The sequence below is a fragment of the Mesoplodon bidens genome (assembly GCF_964165515.1).
Source record: "Mesoplodon bidens genome assembly, chromosome: 13".
In the NCBI taxonomy this organism is placed as follows: Eukaryota; Metazoa; Chordata; class Mammalia; order Artiodactyla; family Ziphiidae; genus Mesoplodon; species Mesoplodon bidens.
The window spans coordinates 47,123,215-47,148,644 of NC_138169.1; the positions used below are offsets into that span (position 1 = coordinate 47,123,215).

Here is a 25,430-nt window from a genome sequence, read left to right on the forward strand (position 1 = left end):
AAGATTCCGAAAGGTGGGGTAAGGAAGACCAACTGCCGAGGGACACAGAGACTCGAGGAACAACCCAGCCATGAGTCCCGGGAGTTCTTTTCTTGCCTCTCTGATATCCCAGCCTGGGTGCTAGAGAGGTCAGCAACCAGAAATGCCCATAACTGACCCAAAGAGAAAAATCCCCTCAAGAAATGCCTGCTCTCCACATCCTGAGAACCTAGAAGGGCACAGACCAGCAGGCACCGTTCAACCATACTGTCTATTCTCCAGAAGGGCATGCTAAGAATAGCCAAGGCCTTTCCCACCCCCACTGAGGAGCAGTGGTGGCCAAACTCTATCGCCCCACCCACTCCCCGCCCCCATCTCCTCCGTGGTGATAAGCCTGTGGGTGGAACTCTGGGAACTCCCCTCTTTTATGTGGCCTGAGACTTTTGCCCCTTTTTCTGTTGGGTTTCCAAGTAGGTTATAAGATAGAGGAAAAGAGGTTGGCTCCCATGAGAAGTCCTTGGCGAGCATCTCCCTTACTTGGCTGTAGCCTCCTTGGGGGAAGGAACCGGGTCTTAAGTCACTCTCATGCCACCAGAACAGCCCAGTGCCTGAGACACAGCAGGTGCTTAATAAATGCCCTAAAATATTGGGGTTGGAGAGACTAGAGACCTAGATCTAGAGACTAGAGAAGCTGCTAGACAGGCTGAAAGACTGCATAATTATCCTATAAAAAATGGCATTTATACAAGGTCAAGGGATAATGGAATAACGTGGGGCGAACCTGGTTACCCATAGTGACCCTGTTCTGCCTGAACAAAAGCACTCATGGGATTTCATTAAGACTCCAGGGAAACTAACAGCCACCATGATGTTTCCTGATTCTAACAATGGTGGTGGTAGAAGGAGAAAGGAGAAGAGCAGGTAAAGGAATGGAAGAAGGGGAGGAAGGACTGTGTAAAAGAAGTTGAATCCTTGGAAATTAACTAAATATGCTTTAAAAACCACCTCAGATGGAAATGATGTCCCAGAGGTAAATTAACGCCTTCTCCTTGATAAATCAAGCAGGTGTTTTCAGGATCTGCTCTCAAACTCTTTCAGCACAGTATCTGTGCCTTGTGACAACATTTATTTTGTGGTATCATTCTTAAAATATGACCCAAGACAACTGGCATGAAAGAAAAACTTGTCACTCTAAAGCTGACAACTGACTTAATATAAGCCAAGCTTCTGCTCAAGAGTCCAGCACTGTGCTAAGTGCTCTATTAGAATTAGCTGCTTTCATCATTTTAACAATCCTCAGGTAGTTCCGATCGTCCTCCATTGGGAGACCAAGAAATTGAGGACCACAGAGGTTTTAAATTTTGCTATAATTTCACAGCCAATAATAAGGAATCTGTAAATTCAAACTCAGATCAGTCTGAAGCCAGAGTCTTTGCTTATAACTACCACCTTCCACACAGTTCTACTAAGAATTAACCGCAAATATTCAAGGTCTATTGCAGAAAAGCACTGATCTCAGCTATCCTTCTGAAGTGTAGCGTTTCCAGCTGAGAAATACTCAGCACGTGCAGAAAAGCTGCTCCTTCAAGATGCTCTGTTGGCTCTTTAATATTGCATGAGTGAAATATAAAACTGAGTTTGCAGAGGACACAAAGGAGCACCTCATTTGATAGGATGGGTTTTCAGGTGTTTCCAGTCTCAGTTTTACACACAGAGGACAGTAAACTCCTTGAGGGTAGGTAATGTCTGCTGCTTCTTGGAGATCCTCCAGAGCACAGACTTCAACTAATGGAGTTGGAAAGATTAAATTAGCAATGCAATTCAGGCCCACCAAAACATGTTGTAGGAATGTGCTGAGAAAAATACAAGTTTTATTTTTCAACCCATATATTTTTCTTTTAATTGTAGTATAATTTTGAGTGATATAGCACTATCTTTTCTGAAGTCACTTAAATCAATAGCAATAGAGTACTCCTTAATAAACGCCTTTTCTAAATAAAACAATTTTGGTCCAGGATATCTCCACAGCCTTAAATCCATACAAGGAAAAACTTTTTTTTTCTTTTGCATCTTTATGAAATGATGGGTGTTTAATCATATCATTATGCTGTACACCTTAAACTCAAACAGTGCTGTATGTCAATTATATCTCAATAAAACTGGAAGAAAAAATAAAGACAACAAAAAATTATAAAACCATTAAATTAAGTTGGCATGATTCATCAGAAGATACATTAATACCATAGGCAGGAACCTGGGGCAGACTAAGCGAACTCTATTTTATGGCTTTGCATGACTACATGATTATGACTTAATGATTGGCTTTATTTGTGATATATAGTGGACAATATTCTGGTAGCTTGTACTATGCATACAGATTAATAATACTGAGAATTCACTACACAAATAATTAAAGTTGATAAAAGTCATAATCTCACCGTCTAGTCCCAAACGCAAATCTAGTCTTGAGGTATTTTTGAGATTTGACTGTTTGCCTTAAAGATATTCAGACTCCTAATATCTGAAAAACAAGAAGGGAATTGTCCACAACACGCCAGTTTAGTTTACTGAAGTTGTGCAGGGAGAAGAAAGGTATGCTAAAAATGACTTCTTAAATATTCATTTTGATACAGTAGATTACTAATTGCATTGATGAAAAATATTTAAATGTCACGGTGTCTCTTCTGAGGTCCAAGCTATGAGGTGATCTCTAAATGTATTTAACAGACACTGTTGCAAAGGCATGTGTGATCACCTTACACTCATGGTGTAATTCTAGTGCAACCAAGGTATTCACCAGCAATTCACCTGGAATTCAGGAACACAAACACAACAAAACCCCAGATAACCCAAAAAAAGTTCCTGAGAGAAAATAATTACATCATCACACCAGGTCTTTAGAACATTATATTTCATAAAAGACAATGATAAAAAAGTACAAACATTTCCATGAGAAGCAAAAAAAAAAGAAAAAAAATGAGAGTACAAGAAATTACTAGCATTTATTTCAGTGCATTTATATAGAAGCCTTTCAGATCTTAATAAATAAAATAATCTTAAGTACACTTCCTTTTTCTGATAAACACCATGACCATTTTAGTTCTCTCATTGGCATATCTGCAAATAAAAGATAATAAATCTAGAGTACCAGTATTTGTCTGAAAAGTACACAACGAAATACAAAAGAGATAAGCAAAGGCCAAATAAAATGACACGAAGTCTGCTTTCACGTGTACAGAGCTTCCAAAAGAAGGAGAATATTGTATTGGATATTTTCCCATTTTGTTTTAAAATGGATATCAACATCTTGGCTGGGAAAGGAGAATGAGCAAGCTTTAATACATTTTTGTATTTACATAATATTGCAAATAAGGTTTTCTTACTGAACACCTTTTCACAAAATACAAACAGAAATTTATAATTAGACTTAAAAAAATATTCATTAAACCCCAGTTTTGGCAAAGACTTAAATGACCATCTACACTGTGAATGAGACATAATGTTACAGCAAATGTGTACACTTTTTCCTTTTCTTTTCTACAAACAGGCCCATTAATCATTACTACTTTCTCTAGCTGAAAGGCACTATATAAGTTTCCCAGTAGGGCCATAAGGAGCTCATAACTATGTCCACATATATACATTTCTTGACTTTAAGACTAAGAAATACAACACATAAGTTATCAGAGGATGTTTTCATAATTTTAGAAAGGTTTCAACTTGCTTGACTTGATTTGTTTAGAAATGGAATATTTTTTCTGTAGACGTACCTAGCATTGCACCTGATAGAGTAGGTAATCAATACATGCTCACTAATAAATCAACCAAACTATAAAGATAGTTTGCATTTGCAATGTATTTGTTAATTTTTATGGAATACAGTTATTTTTATACAATGAAGATAACTGGGCAAAGCTATGTCACTTATATGCAAACATATAAAAGTGACTATTTATAGGCAACAATCAACTTGAGGTCTGCACTTAAAAAGAAAATAAAAACAAACAAAAGACAAAAAGCAAACTACTGAGATGGCTTTCAAAGGATGACACACCGTATTCAAAACTGAAAAAAGCAGAATATTCATGGCCCACTCCTAAAACAAAAATTACTACTAGATTTAATCCAAGAAAATAAGACAAATACTAGTAGAACGGAGTTCTCTTGAAACTATAAAAATGTGTATCAAAATGAGAAGATTCCAAAATGTGGGCAGCTCCGTATTAAAGAGAAAAATATGTTTTCCTAATAAGACTCAGAAACAGCCCTAATTTCCCCCATGACTAAAATATTTAAGTATTATTGGGTTAACTATGCTCCTATGCCCCTAGTATCTTGTTAGTGATCAACAGATGTTAACTTTCCCAACCTACTTTCTTTCATTTCATCAAATTAAAAAACTACATTGGCTATGAGAGACAGAAAGTGAATAGATACACAATTTAAGAACAAATACCTTGCTTTTCAGAAGGTTTGATTTTTCATTATTCTGAGTTACCAGCAAAGAAATGAAAAACAAATATTTTGGAAATATTTCTAAGAAATAAATGTAGAAAAATTCTGCTTGGTATCATAACAGAGAGCTATCAGTTTTCTCAAAGTGTAAGAATTTCACTTATTTTATGATTTGGTTTGTGGTCATTTGTGTTACTAATATTTGCCATAGAAAATGACAACTTCAAAATTAAATTTACAACCTGAGAGATAAATAACCATATTTCTGTGTTAGATGAATAATCCATTTCTATTGTTCCTCATGTTGTTGAAGATTCACTTTATAGATATTTAATTTTTTGTTTTAAATTTGTGAAAATATCTTAAGATATTTTAAAGAATCTTTGGTTAACCATAATTGATAATTTTCAAAGTAAGGATACTGTTTGGTTTTGCTATGAAAATGCCATCCAAATTTAAGAGTAAGTAATATACTTGATGTCAGGTAGAGAAACCTGTTTTTAGGGAAGTGTCTTATTAATACCAATGCATTTAAATAACTGATAATGTATTTTAATATAATTCTATTAATTTATGCTTTTGTGAGGAAATTAACACCAGACATGTGATATCTTAAAAGTGAAAAAAAATACATGTAGTTTGAATGAAATTGGCTGACATTAAAAAGGATCCCTTCCAAACTTGAAATCCTATGAGACTAATAATCAAACTTAAAATTTGTTTTTATCTACTAAGCATTTATCTTCATAAAAATAGAACATTTAATTTCTTACCTAATAGTATAATTCATTTGTATATTTTAAGTACTACCGGGTTTTCCATAACTCAATCTTTTAAAAAACTGTTTTGCTTTTTTTAAATGAAGGTTTTTTTTTTTTTGGCTCTTCTGAACTGGAAATAATAAAAGCGCTGCTCACTATGAATTAAAAAAATACAATGTACAACCACACGCAACCTTGGGAACATTTTTTGAGGCACAAAATCCCTGACACTTACACCAGAGGTACATGAGAGATGTTTAACATAAAGAGGTCCTTTATATCACGTCACATCATAACTTTTAAGATTTTCTTGGTAATACTCATGCAATATACACAAACAATATGGTTGTGATTTAGCAAAATCCGATGAGATTGCAAGCAAGGGGAAAAAAAGAGGTAATCCTCCGTAGGAAGAAAAGCTAAGTCCTTTCTTCTTACCCTTTAAAACCCTAAGGAAGCTGTGACTTCTTCCACACAAAAAGCTGAAGGTATAAAGCTCAAAACTAGTATAACAGTGTACTGTATTAGTTGGCTGTCAATTATTGACAGTTCCTTCATTTCACACAAGGTTAACCTTTGTTTAGTGACATAAATTTACATTGTTTTATTCCATGCAAATAAAAAAATGTTTATAAAAGTCCCATAAAGGCATAACCCATTACATGCAAAACTGCCAACACATCTTGTTTCTCAACAATTTGAACACATTAATTTATATCACATATGTACAAAATATGTTTAAATGGAAATAAAGCATTCTCTTGAATTAAATTATAGATTTTAGTATAAAAATTTTCTCTTTGTAGGGAGCTCTCTTGACTGCCAGACTTAAGCAACAGCATCTGGTCTCTGCAGTGCTCGCCATGGGGTGTGTCTCAGGACAGAGGATGGGTGGGTGGAAGAAGGCTGACTGTATACAATCCCACAAGTAAACACTGAGAACACAGGCTCTTCTTCTCACCACCCAGGGCACTGTGACACATCCATTCACTGACCTCCATTAAGAGTGCACTCCAAGTTCCCGATCCAGCATTGTGGTCTATCTTGCCATGAGAGCTACTTCTTTTAATAGTCTTCAATTGGAGCTAACTCTGGCATGAGGTTTACAGATATATTTGTATACAACCTATCAACCAGTATTTTTGGCGTATATACTAAATTGTTCAACCCATCGATGTACTGGCGCTCTTTTGAGTATCTTAGTAATTTATACCTATAGCATTAGAGAAAAAAATTAAAAGTAACAGAAACATGTTTGAAAAGAAAAATTGATGAGGAATACGCTCAAGGTCATTCTTATCATTAAAGCACTTAAAGCTCTGTACAATTTTTGGTTCTTACGCATAATTAAAAATCTTTCTAGACCATTATTATAAATTAACATTTTTACTAGTCTTAAAATGCTACCTGAAAAAAGTTATTTTGCACTCTTACACATTAGATATCCTTAAGAAATAAAATGCATTATGCTTTATGTTAAGGAAACATTTTCACATAAATAATTAACTGGGCTCTTTAATATTACATGAATACATATATGTGTGTGTGTATGTAGGTATATGTATATGTATATCTCTTCAAAACAAGCACAAAATGCTTTACTTTTACAAACAAAAATGATATCGACAGAAAATTCCCTTCAGAAGTTTTTTGTGGGGAGTGCAATGCATTTTTAAAAAATCTTTCATAATTAAATAATTTTGAAACCTTGATATCTAAAGATGATATTAAACTTACCGTCCTAAGAACTGGACTTCACCTCGATGGTGATGAGGAATAGACTTGTATTTTCCCAGGTCACCCTCTGGTCTTGTTACATTATATCCAGCATAGTGAACCCTACAATACAACATACAGAAATGAAAATACATTAAGAAATAAAATCTAACATAAAAATAGATTGAGTTCAATTTAAAACGCAAAAGAATGCTCTAATGTACACGCTGTCAGTAATTTCAAAAGGGTACTACTCTCAATAAAAAAGGGAGAAACATAACATAGGATTTAGGAACCTCAAAAATTTTCCACCCCAAAGAATCCTTTCCTGGAATAGAAAAGTATAGTTTACTTAATAGAAAGGAAATTTATAGAAATTCCATTATTAAGCAATTTGTACCTCAACATACCTATTCCAGAGGTCATCGTCTTCTCCTCCCCATCCCCAGAAGGCATTAGGAAAACCATTGATCTTTCTGAACTGTTCCACTGTCAGTCCACTTACACCGCCAAAAAACTCTTTATAAGGAAGACTAAAAAAGAAAGCAGAATATAGCATTCTAAAAATGAAATCAAAACTGTTTGCCATATGAAATCGAGTTTTCAGTCTTTTACATGTTTTGCAAAATATACCCTTACTTCCATATAAACAATTATGTTGATTAAATCATATTCTGGGAAATGTAAAGTACATCAAGAAACAAAACATCTTTACACTCTAGTGAAACAAGTACATCTAACTGTGTTATGCAAAACACCTGTGGTAACTGAAATTTAATATTTAGTATTGTTACTTTATAAGACTCAAAACCTAGTGTTCAAAAATGGTCTACTTTCACACCAAAAGTAGACTTGATCAATAGCTGCTAAGACAATGTTAGATGTTACTAAGCTAATTTCCTAAATTAATTGATCTTAATTTATTAAATACATTATTTATCATAGAGACTAGGATAAATATAAATTAGTAAAAACAAGTCTAGCATTTAATTTTGAAAAAACTAGCTGCCTATTCCTGTAATGATCTTCTCTGTTTGGACTACACTCCCAAAATATTCATGGATATTTGCAAATATATTTATTTTTAATGTACTAATATTTAGAAGAATAACAATTTTTTGAGATGTAATTGACCCTGTACTAGTTTCAGATGTACAACATAATGATTTGATATATGTATATACTGCAAAACGATTACCACAATATGTCTGGTTAACATCCATCACCATGCATAGCTACTTTTTTCTCATTATGAGAGCTTTCAAGAGCTACTCTCTTAGCAACTCTCAAGTATACAGTACAGTATTTGTTAACTAGAGTCACCTTGTTATACATTACATCCCCAGCACTTGTCTTATAACTAGAATTTTGTACCTGTTGATCCCCTTCACCCACCCCCAACCCCTGCCTCTGGCAACCAAAATCTGTTCTCTTTATCTACAAGTTCGGGTTTTTTTTTTTTTTTTTGATTCTGCATATAAGTGAGATCATACAGTACTTGCCTTTCTCTGAGAAATGACTATATTTTTAAATCTGAATTTTATTTTCCTTACCTTTCTCTAACTCATCCTCCATGGAATTTGTCAAAGTTGTTTGTTTAGAAACAGACAGGTTTTCTGATGTTAAGGCAGCATCCCTAGACTTGCAGTCCTGAATAAATTCCTGTGGTCCCAAATGTGCTACTGGGGAGCCAGGTGCCAGAGCCCCTGAATAGACAAGGCCAATGTGGAGGAACAGCAGAGAAAACACGACCACACGCAGCCTCTGAAAATCACTCTGAGGGAAGTCTGGCCAGGACTAAAGCAAAGCTGCCTCAGAGGAAGAAAGGGGGCAGATTTCACTTTTTTGTTTTAAGGACTCTGGATTCACTCTCTGCAGGGAGGAAGTGCTGTGTGCCAGCTGGGACCTTGTGTGGCCACAGAAGATGAGAGAGGCAGCTCCCACAGAGAACTCTAGGCTGCAGGAGAAAGCAATCCTGGTCCCACACTGGGCCAAAGGCACCCCAAGACAGTAACAGCAATACTGACCCCAAAGTCTACCACGGTGCCCCAGGGTACCTCACGAGGCTTGCACTGGGGAAGTTAGATTCTAGTTATGATACCAGTTGGGGTCCAGTAGGGCCAATAAGTGCTCATGGCACCACTGTGTTTCCCACACCAGTTGCATTATGCTTGCCCAGGCTAGTGGTTTGGGAGAAACCTGAAATCAGTAGATAGGTAAAAGTGGATAAGTGTGTGTGTGTGTTCACTGACATGTATAAATTGCCAAGCACGTTAATTCCATTTAGTGTTCTGCTTAAAAGCAGAAACAATCAACTGCACTATACCCAGAATAGAAAAAGATTAGATAAAATGAAGGTGTAATAGATAAAGAACAGAAAACGGAAGCTTGACAAACACAAATCTAGTAGTGTTTACCCGACACTGTCCAAACGGAGAGAGACACTGCTCTGGGGACCTGAGCTTTCTGGTCGGCAGCCTTCACAGTGTGGGCACCACTGTGGGCAGGGACACCTCATCACACTCCAGCCCATGCACTGTCCGGCCCGTTCCCTGCTCTGCTGCCATTCTCTCTAATTTCTATTCCGACTTCCAAGATACGCTATGCACCCTGGGATTAGTTTAGGTAGATATGAATATTTTACTGATTAGAAATTAATATCTTCAAATAAAAAATTAATTTAGAATTCTTAGTTTATATGACATTTATGATCATCTTTTAGTAAAAATCAATTATGCTAAATTTAATTTGACTCTAGTGGGCTGACTAAAATTGAGTTTCTAAAAGTGCTAAGAATCAGGTCCTGAACCTGGATGACCTTCCCAAGGTAACGCCAGACTTGGATTTCAGAAACCATGGTAATAAGGAAAAGGTTTTCTAATGACGACAACAACCAGTCTAAAAAAACAAAACAAAAAAGGGCACTCTTCCTGTTTCAGCGCTAATTCACCTGGTCTCATCACTGAGACTTTTTGCTTCTCTAACTCAACAGGTGAGGCAGCAGGCAAAATAGTGATGAAGGCAACACCTCCCCTGCTCCAGGCTATTTTCCCTCCTCTCCACTTCCATGAGTCAATGAAAACTGTGATCCCTTTCCCAAATTAGACCTTTAATGTCAATTTAAGTCACTGTCACAGCTCCAATGACAGTATCATTTCAAGGCATCTCCAGTCAGAGAATGAAAAAATGTTTCTTATTATCAAAGGCAGGTCAAGAATCCACAGCTTAGGAAGAAGAAAATATACTGCAGAAGAGCGGGCCTTCACTGCATGGGAACAACCCTGGGGGAGGGGAAGAGAGGGGAGCCAACCTGTGCTGTGTTCCTACCTGCGGCAGCCCAGCGCCTGGGATCTCGCAGAACCCATGGATGGGCTCTAGTACTCCCTGAACAAGGAAACCAGTGTTCAGAGATCCAAGTCCTGAGATGCAAATCCAAGCCCTCTAACTGCTAAGCGTGAAAATCAGAAGTTAGGTCCACATTTCCTTGACCGTAGAAACCAGGCTCTATTTCCCACCACCCCAAGCTGAAACCTGTGTGTGAGGAAGTGACTGGATGTACCACAAGCGACCCTACATCCCGGCTCCCTGGGAGGATGGGCTGGAGTTAAAGATACTCTCTAGGCTCTTGAGCCCTCTCAGATCCAGGCACATAACGCTGCTACCATTTCAATGATATGATTTTGCAGGTGTGCTGCAAAAGAAGAGTGTACATTACTTACATATACATGTATTTATCCAGCTTGGCTGCAAAGTGACGTGGCATTTCTCCACATCCGTAATAGTTTCGGTCATTTTCAGGTAGATGATCCACATCGTGGAAGATTATACAGTCCCAGACACTGTCTTTCATGGCCTCTTTGAAGCCCACATTGAAGAGCATTGCACGGTTAAAAGGCTGTGTGCCAGTCTTCACAAAGACAAAAACAGAAATATACTCAGGCTTTGCCATGACTTTTTTCTATACCTTTATAACTTGTTGAATCATGGTCAAATACTAACAATAAATACATATAAACCAAATTGATAAAATAATAAACATGTTTCTGGATTTTCAAATATACTATTTAAATTATTACATAATTTTATACTTTGGTAACATACAAGAAAACACTGTTATTATCAGGGCCACTGGTAGATCATCAAATTTATATAATGATATAATTCATGTTTCTGTTTTACTTCAAATGTATCAGGATATAGATTATTTATGACCAGGAAAAAAAATAAAGCCATTGAAAATAATATAGGTTGTATTTTTTAGTAAAGCTTTCCATATGGTGTCCAGACTAAAAGAAGCAGGAAACAAAGTAATTCAAGAAGCAGTAACCCTTCTCTTATATAACAAGGCCAGGGAGGGCTAACTTTGTATTACTAATGCTTATAATAGAGACAAAGGCATTTTCAGAGACAAAAACAATTGGAACATATTACACAAACCCCAATTTCCTTTATTATAACCATTTCCCTTTATTCCTAGGGAAAATAAAGTGTCCAGACAACAGTTTCTATTTTTATTATTCTTGTTTATGATAAAGACCAAGAGCATTTGAAGGGACAAAAAAAGTGGGAACTTATTACACAGAACCCAACTTCCTATATAATGACCACTTCCCTTTACTTATGAGGAAAATTATATTAAGGTGCATTGGCAATAAAAGGTTTCATGCTACAGCTAAAGAAAATTAAAGAGCAATTTACCTATGCCTTGGCAATATTTCTCAAAATCATTTCCAAAACATAAAACAAAAAAGGATTATGAAAGAAGTGAATGAGAGGCACAATGCAGTCATCACCAGAGTGCTCCCTCAAAAGGGAAAAATAACTAATTTTTAGTCCTGGTCCTGCACTAACTTGAGGTAATAGAAATCACTTTTTTACAGCTTTTCCTCACCAATGAAATGGAGAGAATAAAAAGGAAAGGCAGTTAAATTATAATATTATTACTGGTACATCATCAGTTTGAACAAATGACTTTCCTTTAAGATTTAAAAAACTGTTTTCATTAAATGTGGACATAACACTTAATGGCTTATAATAAAAATAAGAAGTTTTATGTCTAACCCACCTTCATCTTCCAAAAGCAATACATTTACACACCTCTAGTAGTTTATTCTGGTACTTATCTCCTCATTTCAAGGTAATGAGAGTTTTGATATCCCCTTGCCTCATTAACTTTTTAGACACTATTGATTTCTTACCATGGTCATTGAGGATTTATACCCCCCCATTCACTGCCCCCCATCCATTCTCCCAACAGAGTTATGTCATAATTTTTTGTTAAGTCAATGGTATTTGCATTATTATCACTGTATATATATATGAGTGTTGAGTAAATTATGATTCTGTTTTCTTTCTCAAACTGAGATTCATAAGTGTCTTCTGTTTTCTTACTTTTCTATTATAAGTATAACTTTGTACAAAAGCCCCAGCAGGCATGCCCTGTATTTTTTAATAATTGATGCAATCATTGAAACACATCAAACCATTTATCGATTCCTCCTCCAACCACCCCCCAAGCCCAACTCCAGCTGCCACTGCCCTCGCATCTTGCTCCAGTCTTGACTCGTCTGACCATGTGCAACTATCATCCTGGGCCTCCTCTTTCATTCCCTACATCATCGGTGTCCTTTACTTGGCTCTCTCAATTTGCTGAGGAACATCCTTCAGCAGCTTCCTATCTCAGGATCCACGGGAGAAAAAAGAAATATCTATATATCTATATATATACACACACACATAGATATTATACATATATATATATATATATATATTTTTTTTTAGCCAATGAATGACTGAAAATGCCATCAATCTACCCTTACACTTGATTGACATTCTGACTGGGTAAAAAATTCTATGTAAGAATTACTTTCCCATAGAATTTTAAAGGCATGTGGCTCCACTATCTTCTAGGTATCAGCACTGCTGAGTAGGTTCATATGATTCTGATACATAATCACTGGTAATTTTTCCTACAGAACCTTTTTGATACCTTCCCTTTTTAATTTGCATTCTAAACTTTCAAAATAATATGCTTTAAAGCTCTATATTTTATTCATGTGTACATGTGGACCCCTTTAATCTGAAGACTCATGTTTTTGCTTCTGGAAAATATTCTTATTTCTTTGGTCATTTTACTCCACCCCAACCCCGTTTTTTCCTGCTATATTTTTTCAGAACTCTGATCAGTAAGTGTATTTTTTATCTACTGATGTGTAACAAATCACAGCAAAACTAGTGGCTAATAAAACCATAGTCATTTATTATGCTCAAAGCACCTGTGATAGGAAATTCTGACAGCACGGCAAAGATCCCTGATCACTGCTCCATGATGTCTGGGCATCAGCTGGCAGGTCCACTTCCAAGAGGATTCAGTCACACAGCCAGCAAGATGACGCTGGCAAGTCAGTTCTTCTCCACAGGGTTGCTTGAGTGTCCTCATGACATGGCAGCTGGCTTCCCCAAGAGCAAGTGATCCAACAGACCAAAGCAGAAGCGGCAATGTCTTTTATGACCTAGCTTCAAAAATCACACACTGTCACTCTGCAGTGTGGTTGTCCACACAAGTCAGCCCTTATTCATTGTGGCAGGAGACCATACAAGGAGGCAAGGATCCTTGGGGACCACCTTGGAGGTGATTACCCCTGTGAGGCATTGATATTCTTAATTTCTCCTGCTTTGGTTCTAGTTTAAAGAGTTATCTTCTTAAGTTTATCTTCCAGCCATTCTATTGAAAGTTTTGTTTTACTTATCACATTTTCTTTTATGATAACTTTCTTATTCTGATTGTTCTTTGTGGTGTTTTCATTTCACAGATGCATTATCTTTCCTTCACTCTCTGTGGACAGTGATGATGAGTTTTTATTACTGTTCATTTCATTTTTAAAAAAAATGTTCTCTGTCCCCTCCACTGTCTGTATTTTCTATAATCCCTTTTCTTGGATTGGTTTTGTCTTCTTTTGTGGGAACCCTTCACCCCCCATTCACGGTTGAGAGCAAGGCACTAAAAAGCTGAGGGGAACCTCCACATACGTATGTGAGGTTGTGGCACAGCACTCTTGGCTGCACACACACCACACACGCACACGCATGTACACGAGCAAATCCCTAAGCCAAACTGAAACAGAAACAGAAGCCCCAACCCTCCTCGCCAGCGCTCTGTGTGCCACAGCTCAGAAAACGGCAACACCCTCCTTCACGACAAAAACCCTGCATCCTGGTTGACCATTCTCCGTTGCTCACAACGTACGTCCACTTCAACAGCAAATAATCCGACTTCTAAACCCAATGTAGCCCAAACCCAGCCACTGCTCATTTTAGGAGTCTGGAAAGGAAAAGAGGGAAATATGTTGTACCCCCTTCTATATTTAACTGTGAGTTCTGAGCTGCTCGTCAAAGGCTTAGCCCTTCTGGCACCAGTCCAGCAGGAAAATGACTCTTCTATTTCATATGTGGTAAAGATGTTTCTAGCTCAAAACCACAACACACTATCAAACATACAGGCCTGAATTAATATTGATCAAGGCTAAGAATCAGACTTAAGACGTTTATAAAATATGGACCTTAGCTGCTCTGCAGACTTCTTCATCACATACACAAAATAATTCAATGGTGTGGACTCGCAGGAGAAAATGCCTTTAAAAACACAGAGGCAGATATCTCATCCCCCAACACATTATGAAGACTGAAGTTTCAAAAGGGAAACTAGCAGTTGGTAAAACGGATCTAGAAGTTTATAACTATGGCTATCATGAAAGTAGCTAAATTTTTTTATTTACTATCAGGTTAAAAAAAGTTAATTTTCATAATATAGGTGATTTCATTAAAAAGCATGTATGCCCTATATACATCATTATATGAACAGGAAACAGACCTTAAAAGGGTGATTTACACACAGAGAACTATAAGTTACATTAAATACCCAGTACTTCCAGGGGGGAAAATAGAGGCAAAAAAGCTAAGAGTGAGAAAATAAAATTTTAAAAATAAATAAATAAATAAAAGGTAGAATCAGCCACAAAGGACGTGGGAAAACACACTAACTGTAACAATCTTAGGAAGAGAATCTGAATATTTTCTAACATTTCAAAAACAAACAAAAACATCCCAGAGGCATCTAATATAAGCTAGGTCACTTTCTGTCTACTGATAAATAAAGAAATACATTTTTAGTCAGATTTAGTAAAAAGAAGGACCAATCAGGATAAAATGAGGTCATCAATGTCAAAACCGAAAGTATCCAAATTACAATGTATTCTAAACATGAACAAAATGCACTTTAGAAATACTATATAGCAATCAGTGACAAAATTCAGCAAGGACCCTAGTGTTTGGGAAGTGGGGCTGGGGAGAGACCAAGGAAGAAATCCAAGATGACACCTTAAGTACAAAAGCAGGTGATGACAGAAGTAGAAAAACATAGAAGTACAGAAAATATCTCCAAAGGGTTTAAATAAGTCTGAAAGAAACTGTACATACGGAATACTGATATTAAAGTATTTACAGAGAAAAAAATAGCTGATAATATGAATAACTATACATATATTTCACTTTAATAGGTAAGACATTAGATGATTTAAAATGATAGGAACACACCAACTGATAAAAAGATTAACAAAATGTGGTATACACAATTAACAAGCTCAATCCAAAATGGAATTTTACCCAAATATAAAACCAAGGATTAACCTTAAACTACACACTTTTAATCACACAGTATCTAAGAGTTTACTACGTTCTAGTATACCTAGTTACCATTTTGAAAAATATTCTCACCTGTTCAATGACATAAAAGGCAAATTCCAGCCGCTGCTTTTGGAGCATTGGAATCAGATGCAAGAAAAAAATTGGAAGATGTTCATGGCGATTACGGAAAGGAATGAGAACTGCCACCTTTAAAACAAAAGAGTCACATATGTAAATAAATACAGCAGCAAGCCCTAGAGGTAAAAGATAAAAACTGACCCTTGAGATTCTCTTACTCATGAATTTTCTCACCAGAGATCCAACAATGGGCAAAAACAGACAAGGCCCTTGCCTTTGTGCCATTTAAGCTCTTGTGAACCTGGAGAGGTATAAATGGGCTCTGAAGGCCGTTCTAGGGATTGTGGTCCTTATCCTATGAAAACCATGAAAGTCGTGGCAAGATTTTAAAAGAGTGATAAAATCAGCTTTGGTAATGGCAAACACTACTATGAAGAGCAGTGTAAAGCAGATTGGAGAAAACCACAAGTGGGCTCAGGGAGCTGGTTAGAGATTAATGCAAAGTCAAGACAAGAGGTAATGGTAGCTTGAACAGAGGCCGGGTGGAGGACAAGAAGAGAAGTACATAAATTTTTGAAACATTGAAGAGGTAAATGAATAGGATTTGTTCCTGGAATGGATATAAGGAGGGAGGGAGAGGGATGTGTCGAGACTGATTTCTAGGTTTTAAAGTAGATCATAAATAATAAGTTTATGGGTTTTAAATTGAAGTTAAAAGAGATTCCACCTGAATATCTAATATCTAACATGGCTTACCTAGTCTAGAGATATTTTTGAAAAATATAACAGATATATCATGGAATATAAATGAAGTTTGATAATTATATTAATATAATACTTTTCATCTAATCAAAATGCACAATTAAATTTTTGATACACTGCATGTTTATTTCAGTGGTAGGATAATATTCAGTTTAAAATTGATAATAAAATTATGTTAAAATGTTAAGCTCAACAAAAAAGATAAGGTAAACAAGCACAAGCATCAGAGAAATTCATCCCTTAAATAAACCAAAGAAATGTGTACCTTATGTAATCAAAAAAAAAAATTAACGGGAATTAAAATGGTTTCTCAGTAGATCAATCCTTCTTCTAATAAGAAAAAAAATGATCGAGACTCTCAAAATCAAGACTAAAAATCACTGTTTACAAAGTGTGCTACTATAATATGGGAATAAATGAATGATGATCAATCATCACTTACTCAAGTCCTCTTTCCTGGATCCAAACTTCATCATACAAGTCAAGTGACCCTACAATTCAGATTTTGCCCTTGAAAAAGCTAAAATGTTTTCTAACCATGGCTTTTCTTAGCAATTTCTGAGCTAAGCTAGCCTTATTATAATTGTGAATTTTCTAAAAACTGAAATTAGAACAAATAAGTTTCCTACAGATTATAAATTCTAAAATCAGAAGACCTAAATAGGCATTTCTCTAAAGAAGACATACAGATGGCCAACAGGCACATAAAAAGATACTCAACATCGCTAATTATTAGATGCAAATCAAAACTACAATTGAGGTATCACCTCACACCAGTCATAAGAGCCATGATCAAAAAGTTTAAAAATAACAAATGCTTGAGAGGGTATGGAGAAAAGGGACCCCTCCTACACTTGTTGGTGGGAATGGAAATTGGTGCAGCCATTATGGAAAACAGCATGCAGGTTCCTTAAAACACTAAAAATAGAGCTACCACATGATCCTGCAATCCCATTCCTGGGCATATATCTGGAAAAGATGAAAACTCTAATTCAAAAAGATACATGCACCCCAATGTTCATAGCAGCACTATTTACAATAACCAAGACATGGAAGCAACCTAAGTGTCCGTCAACAGATGAATGGCTAAAGAAGATGTGGCATATATACACAATTGAATATTAGCCATAGAAAAGAATGAAATATTTGCCATTTGCAGCAACATGGATGGACCTAGAGATCATCATACTAAGTGAAGTAAATCAGACAGACAAAAACAGATATTATATGATATTACTTATATGTGGAATCTAAAAAATGATACAAATGAATCTATATACAAAATAGAAACAGGCTCACAGATGTAGAAAAGAAACTTATGGTTACCAAAGGGGAAAGGGGAGGAGAGGGATAAATTAGGAGTATGGGATTAACAGATTCATACTACTATATATAAAATAGACAAGCAACAAGGATTTACTGTATAGCGTAGGGAACTATATTCAGTATCTTTTAATAACCTATAATGGAAAAGAATCTGAAAAGGAATATATATTCACTTTGCTGTACACCTGAATGAATCACTTTGCTGTATACCTGAAACTAACATAATGTTGTAAATCAACTATAGTTCAATTAAAAAATGCCAAAAAAATTATAAATTCCAAAATCATTAGATTTTCAAAGAACATAAGAATCAAAATATGTCTAATAACAATGTCTATGTGTCATTCTATATTTTGGATTTTTAAATACAGCCTAATAAACTGGTTAAACAGAAAATTATGTAACAACATTAAACATAGGACTTATTAAAATTTCAACTATACCAAATAAATTTTACTGATGAATGAATAAATGCAAATAATTGACAATGCATAGGTTTAGGATCTGATCCTACTTGTAAAATCAGGACATGACATTAGATGTAGTCAGTAGAAAATAGTAACATTTACCTGTGTATTTTACATTACCAAGATCATTCATGAGGGAATATTTTAAATTATTAAAATAGTTTTATTTTAAAAGAGAACAATACCTGGTTTCATAAAATTGAAGACGTCTAAACTAAAAACTCCACCACTAATTTTCCCTTAATGATGATGAGATAGTGGAAAAGAGACAATGGCTGTTCTGAGGCTGATATTTTCATGTCTACGTTGATTCACATTTGGTAAGTGGTAGGAACCAAAGAGGCTCTGGTGCCTCTGCCAGCCCCACTCTGGGTCCCATTCTTCTTTGGTGTGCTCCATAAGGTGGCTCTTGGCTTACGAGCCTGAGGACCACGAGGCTACAGAACAATACGGAACCCACATCTAAGAGTCCCTCCTGTACCCCACACAATGGCCACGGTTGGTGCTGAGCACTCCCTTCTGACTGAGGAGACTTGCTGACAGGCCTCAGTATCCACTGTTGGCATCTCCACGGAATTCCCAAATCTATACGACTCCCAAAGCAGTTCAGGAACCCCTAAGTTTACTCTTAGGATAGGAAACTGCTATGAAAGTGAAAGAAGAAAAGGGAGTTAGATGGCAAGTACAAATCCCTACCACTGACCTTATCTGAAATATATCAGTGCGATAACTTCTAGCAAAATTAGAGTCGAGCTCGCCCTTCTTGGTTTTGAATTTGGCCACAAGTTGGCTGCCTATGATGTAAATGGGCTATAAAAGCAGTTAAGGCACATTATAGATATTTAAGGAAAGAAGCTATTAAAAAGCTGCAGAGTCCATATTAAAGACAGCCCATATTAATTAAATACAATGAGGCTGAGTAATCAGTTGAACATATAAGAATAAACAAAGGTTGTCATGGCCCCTAATATAGTAATTTCTTCAATAAAACATTTAAAATATTGAGTTGATTTTTCCTTAATATTATATGGAAACAGAGTATTATAAGAAAATGACCAATGTCATGGCAAGTTCAAAGAAGCTAAACTGTCATTTTTACAACAAATGCATGTCCACATATTAATGAGACAGTTATCAAAGGTTTTGAATATGCCTAAAGTAAAGTTTTTATTAAAACAAAGCTAAATAACATCTAAAAATTCATTTGGCACGTCCCTTCCTTTGGCTGTGGAATGTCACTGTCAACAGTTTACAATTTATTGTCTAGGAAGAGAAGATCTCGGTATTCTGTGGTAATTTATCTCAAGATTTAATAGCCTTTGTTTCAGGACATTCTTTCTTACATGTGCCCTAATTTGCTGTTGGAGCCACTCTCCTGTTGAAGCATCTCCACTGGAGATAGAACTAAACATCTGGTCATTACCTTCGGAAAAACAAGAGTCATCTTCATGAATCTCTCCTCACCACCTCTTGTTCAAGCAAAATTATCCACACGCACTTTGCTCCCACTTTAAAACCACTAATCTTACAGAATTTATGCACCTATTTTTCATCCTTGCTCATTTTCTCCTACACTCACCATGAAGAGATTAGCAAGAAAAATGTTGACTACATAAATTTTCCCCACCAAGACTTTGTCCTAGTTTCAAACTTCAAGCACACTACCGCTATGATGTCCCTAAATGACATGGCTTCAGACTTGCCTACCTTTAAGGGTGCACTAGCTGTCTGCCACTGACTAAGACAGAATAGAGTAGAAGCTGCCAAGCCTTCATTCTCCTGCAGTGTTTCAGGTCCCTCCTCCCCTCCCCCTCACTTCCAGCACGTACAGGAGCTTCTTAAACAGGAGGCACGCGATAAAAATTGCAGGTTCACGTCCCTTTCCACCAACAGAATCAGAATGTCTGAGGACTGAGTTCAAGAATCTTCTTTTTTACCAAACACCCCAGGTAGCTCTGAAACACGTGGCTAAGACCCATCTTTGAGGAACCTTGGACTAGAAACAGAACTCCAGGCCTCTGAGCAGATAACTCCATCAAGCAATTGCCTGATTCTTTAAAGCCTTAGGTTTTAGACCAAAGTGGTTCAGGCCTCCACCTGAACCCTGAATGGAACATAGGCAACATCGCAGGTAAACACTTCACTTTAATGACCTGAAAAGCATCACCTTGCTCCTCTGCCAACCTCCCTTTTAGAAATAATCTTGCCTCTACAAGGCACCCGACCTGTGCTCAATCTTCCACTGTGACCTGCGATGTTCAAAATACCTAGGAATTGGTGAAATCACTAATTTTAGAAGATTAATTCCACTTAATTGGTCTTTGATGAACTTAGCTGGTATTTTTTTTAAAAGAAAAAGATCCTCAAATATTAAGAATCAAGTTGATAGCAGATGTTTCATATAAATCTAGTTACTTCTTGTTTCCTTCTCTCTCAACTCAGTTCCAAGATTAGAATGGAGCATTATTAGAATGTAAACAGGTGGCAGGGGTGAGGTGGGGGGAAAATTATTTGATTAAGTATAGCAGGTATAGGTCACCTCTGAAAGATCTCCAAAATCCCTCTCATACCTTGAGCTGCGTAGCTCAGAACTAGAGACTATATTCTGAGAAGGGTTTGTGCATAACTGAAATAAGAGCAACAGTACCATATAGTTCCTAAATAAAATAAGCCAATTTTTAGATCCCTGAACTAGCTGGCTCCTGAAGCTTCACTTTCAATACTGTTACCTACTGATTCACTGGAGTTTACAGTCTACTAAAATCTGTAAGTAGAAACTACTTATGCGTGATATACCTCTCCCCTAGAAAATGAGACGAAAACAAACGCTAAAATTTAAAATCCAACATCTTATATAGACCACTGGAGAAAGGACAAGAAGACTTAATTTTCCTGATCCCAACTTATCCTACTGCTATACCACACAGTGCACACGCGAGAGGTATACATCACGTGTATTAATATACATCTGAGAACCAACCTCCATTCTACCCCACAGCCTTTGTGATTAATTGAGTATGCTTTTTCTTCTGTTAGCGTTCAACGTACATACTCATCACCCAAGTAAGAAAAAGAATTTATTTTGCCCAGGACATTTTTTAAAGTAACATTATGTAAATTGGGCCATATTTTATATACAAATGTGAGGAAACTCAATCATGAAATAGGAAAACATTCATTTATTATCCGAATCTGATCTGGGAAATAGTATAAAACAACTGCAATATAGAATGTGTTGCCAAAATCTGTACTGGAATCCATTTCAGCAGCTTTACAACTTGTTTGAGGGAAAAAAACCCAAACATTTAATTAATAATTTGTAACAAGACATGTATCTGTCTCATAAACTCAACTCAACAAACCTGGGTTTAGCACTTCCCTTTTATACAAGAGAGGATAAGCTCTACGTTAGGGATGCAGATGTAAATAATACACATCCCCCCAACCTCCCCAAACACAAAGAGTTCAAGGCCATTCAAGTCAGAGGGCTTTTATCATAAGCTTAACAGCATACAATTCTCCTTCCCAGGAGTGACTTTTTTTGGTACCAAAAGATAAACATTTTTGCAAAATACTGATATTTAAAAGAGGAACTAAAAACTGTTTCCAGATTCAGGCTACAGCACAATCCTTCAGGATGTAATACCTGATTTAATCATATGTAGTTTTCACTTGAATTACATAAATGCTGTTTCCTATTCAAACATAACATTACATGAACACGCGCTTATTAACCAATTTCACAGTACTGAGAACAACTCTGATTTAAACCATGGTTTTCAATTTTTTTTAAGCAGCAGGGGCAGGCCCACTCTGATATATCAAAAAGATTAAAAGCCTGTGCTCTGCCTTCTGAAACAGAGGCAAAGAAGAGCCCGAAGTTCTTCTTTTTGTGTCCTGCAGTGACCACCGAGCAGCGTCTTTAGAATGCTGGGACTCAGGAACCCCAATGCTGGGTCCAACTGGAAACCACTGTTTCCAGGCCTTGGTGGGGCTATGCCTGTAGGTGTCAGTAACCACTAGGGACAGCAGCGGGAAGCAAAGAAATCACAGCCTCTCTTCCAAACAGAACAGGAAAAATCATCTGTTTTCCAAGCCAATCTCAAGCGAGGAACTTATCACCAGGATCTCCAAGAGACTGAACACAGGAGCATGTATCTGTATACGCACAGGTGCCGTTCATCTTCACAGGTAACACGATTAACTCACATTTGGACTGTGAATACTTACACATTAAACACAAACATTTTGATGTCTTAAATTTATCAAGACAAAGGGATTTGACTATATATTCTGAATCAAACACACTTTTCCTCAAATGCATAGTAACAGTCACACTACTTATGAAAAAATGGACCTCACCTTCCACCTGGGTTTACAGTCTTTAGGCCTCCAGTGACCTCCTGGCTCAATATCTAAATCCTTGGAGAAGAGGTGATGAATTTCATCAAAACTGACTTCACTTACATTGACATTGAGGAATCCCCCTAAAAGGTCAAAAATGTGAAGAATTGTTTTAATACGAAGTCAGACAAACAACAATCAGTAGGGTGATGGCATAATGTAGTTGCTGGGACAGTACCATTTATTCCTGTTATCACCACATAATTGTTAATATCACCTTTCAGTTTTAGCTTTGATGATAAATTATATGGTCATCCTACTATCTTTGGTAAATCAGCCAAAGAAAATCAAAGCACTTAAACTTTTTGCTTTTGAGTAATATGGTGAATATTATAATATTCTTTGGGAAATATTTGCATGTCATTACAATGTAGCTTATCATTCCAATTTATTCAAGTATTTAAAAACTATTTTTTAATTTCAACATAATCAACACAGGAGACAATGAACACACAGTACGTAAGAGTTAATTAAGCAGTTAAGTTTGACGGTGAGGTGAATCTTAGCTTCTATGTACTGGGGAAATTATCTAACTTCTCTGTGCCTCAGTTTCCTTATCTGTAAAAAGAGATGGTAATACCTGCCTCCCACTGTGGTTGTATCCATTAGATGAAACAATGCCAGGCACAAAGGTACACATTCAGTAAATTTAGCTACTATTACTGTCATCTACTTTACTGACATTTCTTCAGAGAGAGAATTCACAAACACAATTCAACAAATTTATTTTGAGCACCTACCATGCATCCCCTTGACATGCAAAACTAAAAAACTATAAACTTCTAAGATGTTCCTGGTCTACTAAGCACTCACTCTCCAAATTAACAAATATATGATATTCCTAGAAATGTTTTTACTAACAGTTTTTCTAACGTATACCATGGAAACAGGAATGACTCTTGGATGGAAAACCATTTCCATTACCTCCAACAAAACCAACTAAGAATTAAGAGAACTAAGGATTAACAAAACTAAGTTCTTTCACCTCCTTGTCTCATGAAATACAAACCAACAACTATTGAGGTTTCCCATTTCAAGTCCTCTGAGCTCAGTGGCGGTGATTCCACACATACAGTCAGCCCTCCATATCCACAAGGTTGGTTGAAATCTGTGGATGCAGAGGCCACATATGGAGGGCTGACTGCAAGGGACTTGAGCATCCTCAGATTTTGGTACCCTGGGGGTCCTTGAACCAATCCCCCTTGGATACTGAGGGATGACTGTAAAACACTCAGTTCCTCTTCAAGGGAGCCTCTTTCCTTTCCTCTCTTCCTGCTGTTCTATATTCTATAAGGTTTCACAGCCACTCGTCTTCCCATCCCCTCTTCAACCTAAGTAGGAAGGAACGTCTGTCAGTGGCTTCCACTAAGCACTTAGGCATACTAGAGAGAAGTATTTCAAAATGTAAATGCCTAGGTTCCACAGAGTAAGCTAGGAAAAAATCTGCGATCTTCTAATGTCTGCCTGTTCTCCTGACAATGTTTGCTGTCTTTTATAACCAAATACCCATCCTTTAGTGTGACAAGATATGCAAAGTAGCTAATCTTAGAAAGGTCAGATTTACCTAAAGAGTAACCTAGGAACTTACACAGAAAGGATAGATCAAATGTAAGATCCATAGGTCAATGTGAGTACAGACTACCATGACTCAGCTGACAAAACAGACTCTAGCACTGTAATAAGACAAAATTCACACAAATAAATCTGATGCATTTAATGGTATGTATAATTCCTAAAATGATAGTAATTAGGCTAAATAATAAGCCGTTCATATAAGGAACTGAAGTTGGTATTCCTTATGCACTTTTAAGCCAATTTTTTTGCCTTTTTCCAGCTTTATAGCTTCAACAGCTGTAACCAACATTATTGTCAGCAGTTTTCTCCAGTATCATTTGCAGTTTAATTTTCATCTTGAACACACATGTGCCAGCAAATTAAGAGGCAGGCCTTATATCCTTCTCTTCAGTAGACAGGGCCTCTGGTGTCCATCACTTACAATCCGTGATGCCCAAGGCACCCGAAGTTCACCTCCCTCTCCATCGGCCCCCCCATTCACATTCCTCAGAGACCCTTAGCAGCTTTTCTATGTGCTTATTGCTCTTTGATCTGAAATCTTAATATCTTACTGGCTGAAGGCCAAAGATGACCCAGTGGCATGAGGCTGTCATGCCAGGAGTAATAGCAACATCACTATTGGGGGTGGGTATGAAGGGATGGGGGACCGGCTCCAGGACAGGCAGCACCACCGCTGTAAACAGCAAGTGTGTGATCAGAAAGAGAGAGAAAGAAAAATAAACACTAATTAGTGGAGGTGGAGGTGGCGGGGGAGAGGTGGTGTGATGAGAAAAACAACTTTTGTTTCTCTGAAAAAACAACCACTTATTTCTGAGTTGCTGCCTGTGCGTTTCACAGTGTGATACCCCTGCTCACACCCAGGGTCTGGATATTTAGATAAGAACTTGAGTTTAGGGACTTCCCCGGTGGCACAGTGGTTGGGAGTACGCCTGCCAACGCAGGGGACGCAGGTTCGAGCCCTGGTCCGGGAAGATCCCACATGCCGCGGAGCAACTAAGCCCACGTGCCACAACTACTGAACCTGTGCTCTAGAGTCCACGAGCCACAACTACTGAGCCTATGCGCCACAACTACTGAGCCTGCGCTCTGGAGCCCGTGAGCCGCAACTACTGAAGCCCACGCCACAACTACTGAGCCTGCGCTCTGGAGCCCGTGAGCCACAGCTACTGAAGCCCGCGTGCCACAACTACTGAGCCTGCGCTCTGGAGCCCGTGAGCCACAGCTA

At 37.1% G+C, this 25,430-nt stretch overlaps 1 protein-coding gene across 1 annotated transcript in view; it reads right to left on the reverse strand.

Moving 5' to 3' along the window:
• Positions 1–2,868: 2,868 nt before the first annotated feature.
• Positions 2,869–25,430, reverse strand: part of B4GALT6 (beta-1,4-galactosyltransferase 6) — a 64,145-nt gene continuing 41,583 nt past the window's right edge. Inside the window, exons 4-9 of the mRNA XM_081252456.1 lie at positions 22,589–22,713; positions 15,684–15,800; positions 10,631–10,818; positions 7,322–7,444; positions 6,933–7,034; positions 2,869–6,408 (exon numbers count right to left, since the gene is read on the reverse strand). Of these exons, the coding sequence (XP_081108582.1) occupies positions 6,261–6,408; positions 6,933–7,034; positions 7,322–7,444; positions 10,631–10,818; positions 15,684–15,800; positions 22,589–22,713 (803 nt within the window). The 3' untranslated portion in view covers positions 2,869–6,260. The remainder of the gene's footprint in view (positions 6,409–6,932; positions 7,035–7,321; positions 7,445–10,630; positions 10,819–15,683; positions 15,801–22,588; positions 22,714–25,430) is intronic.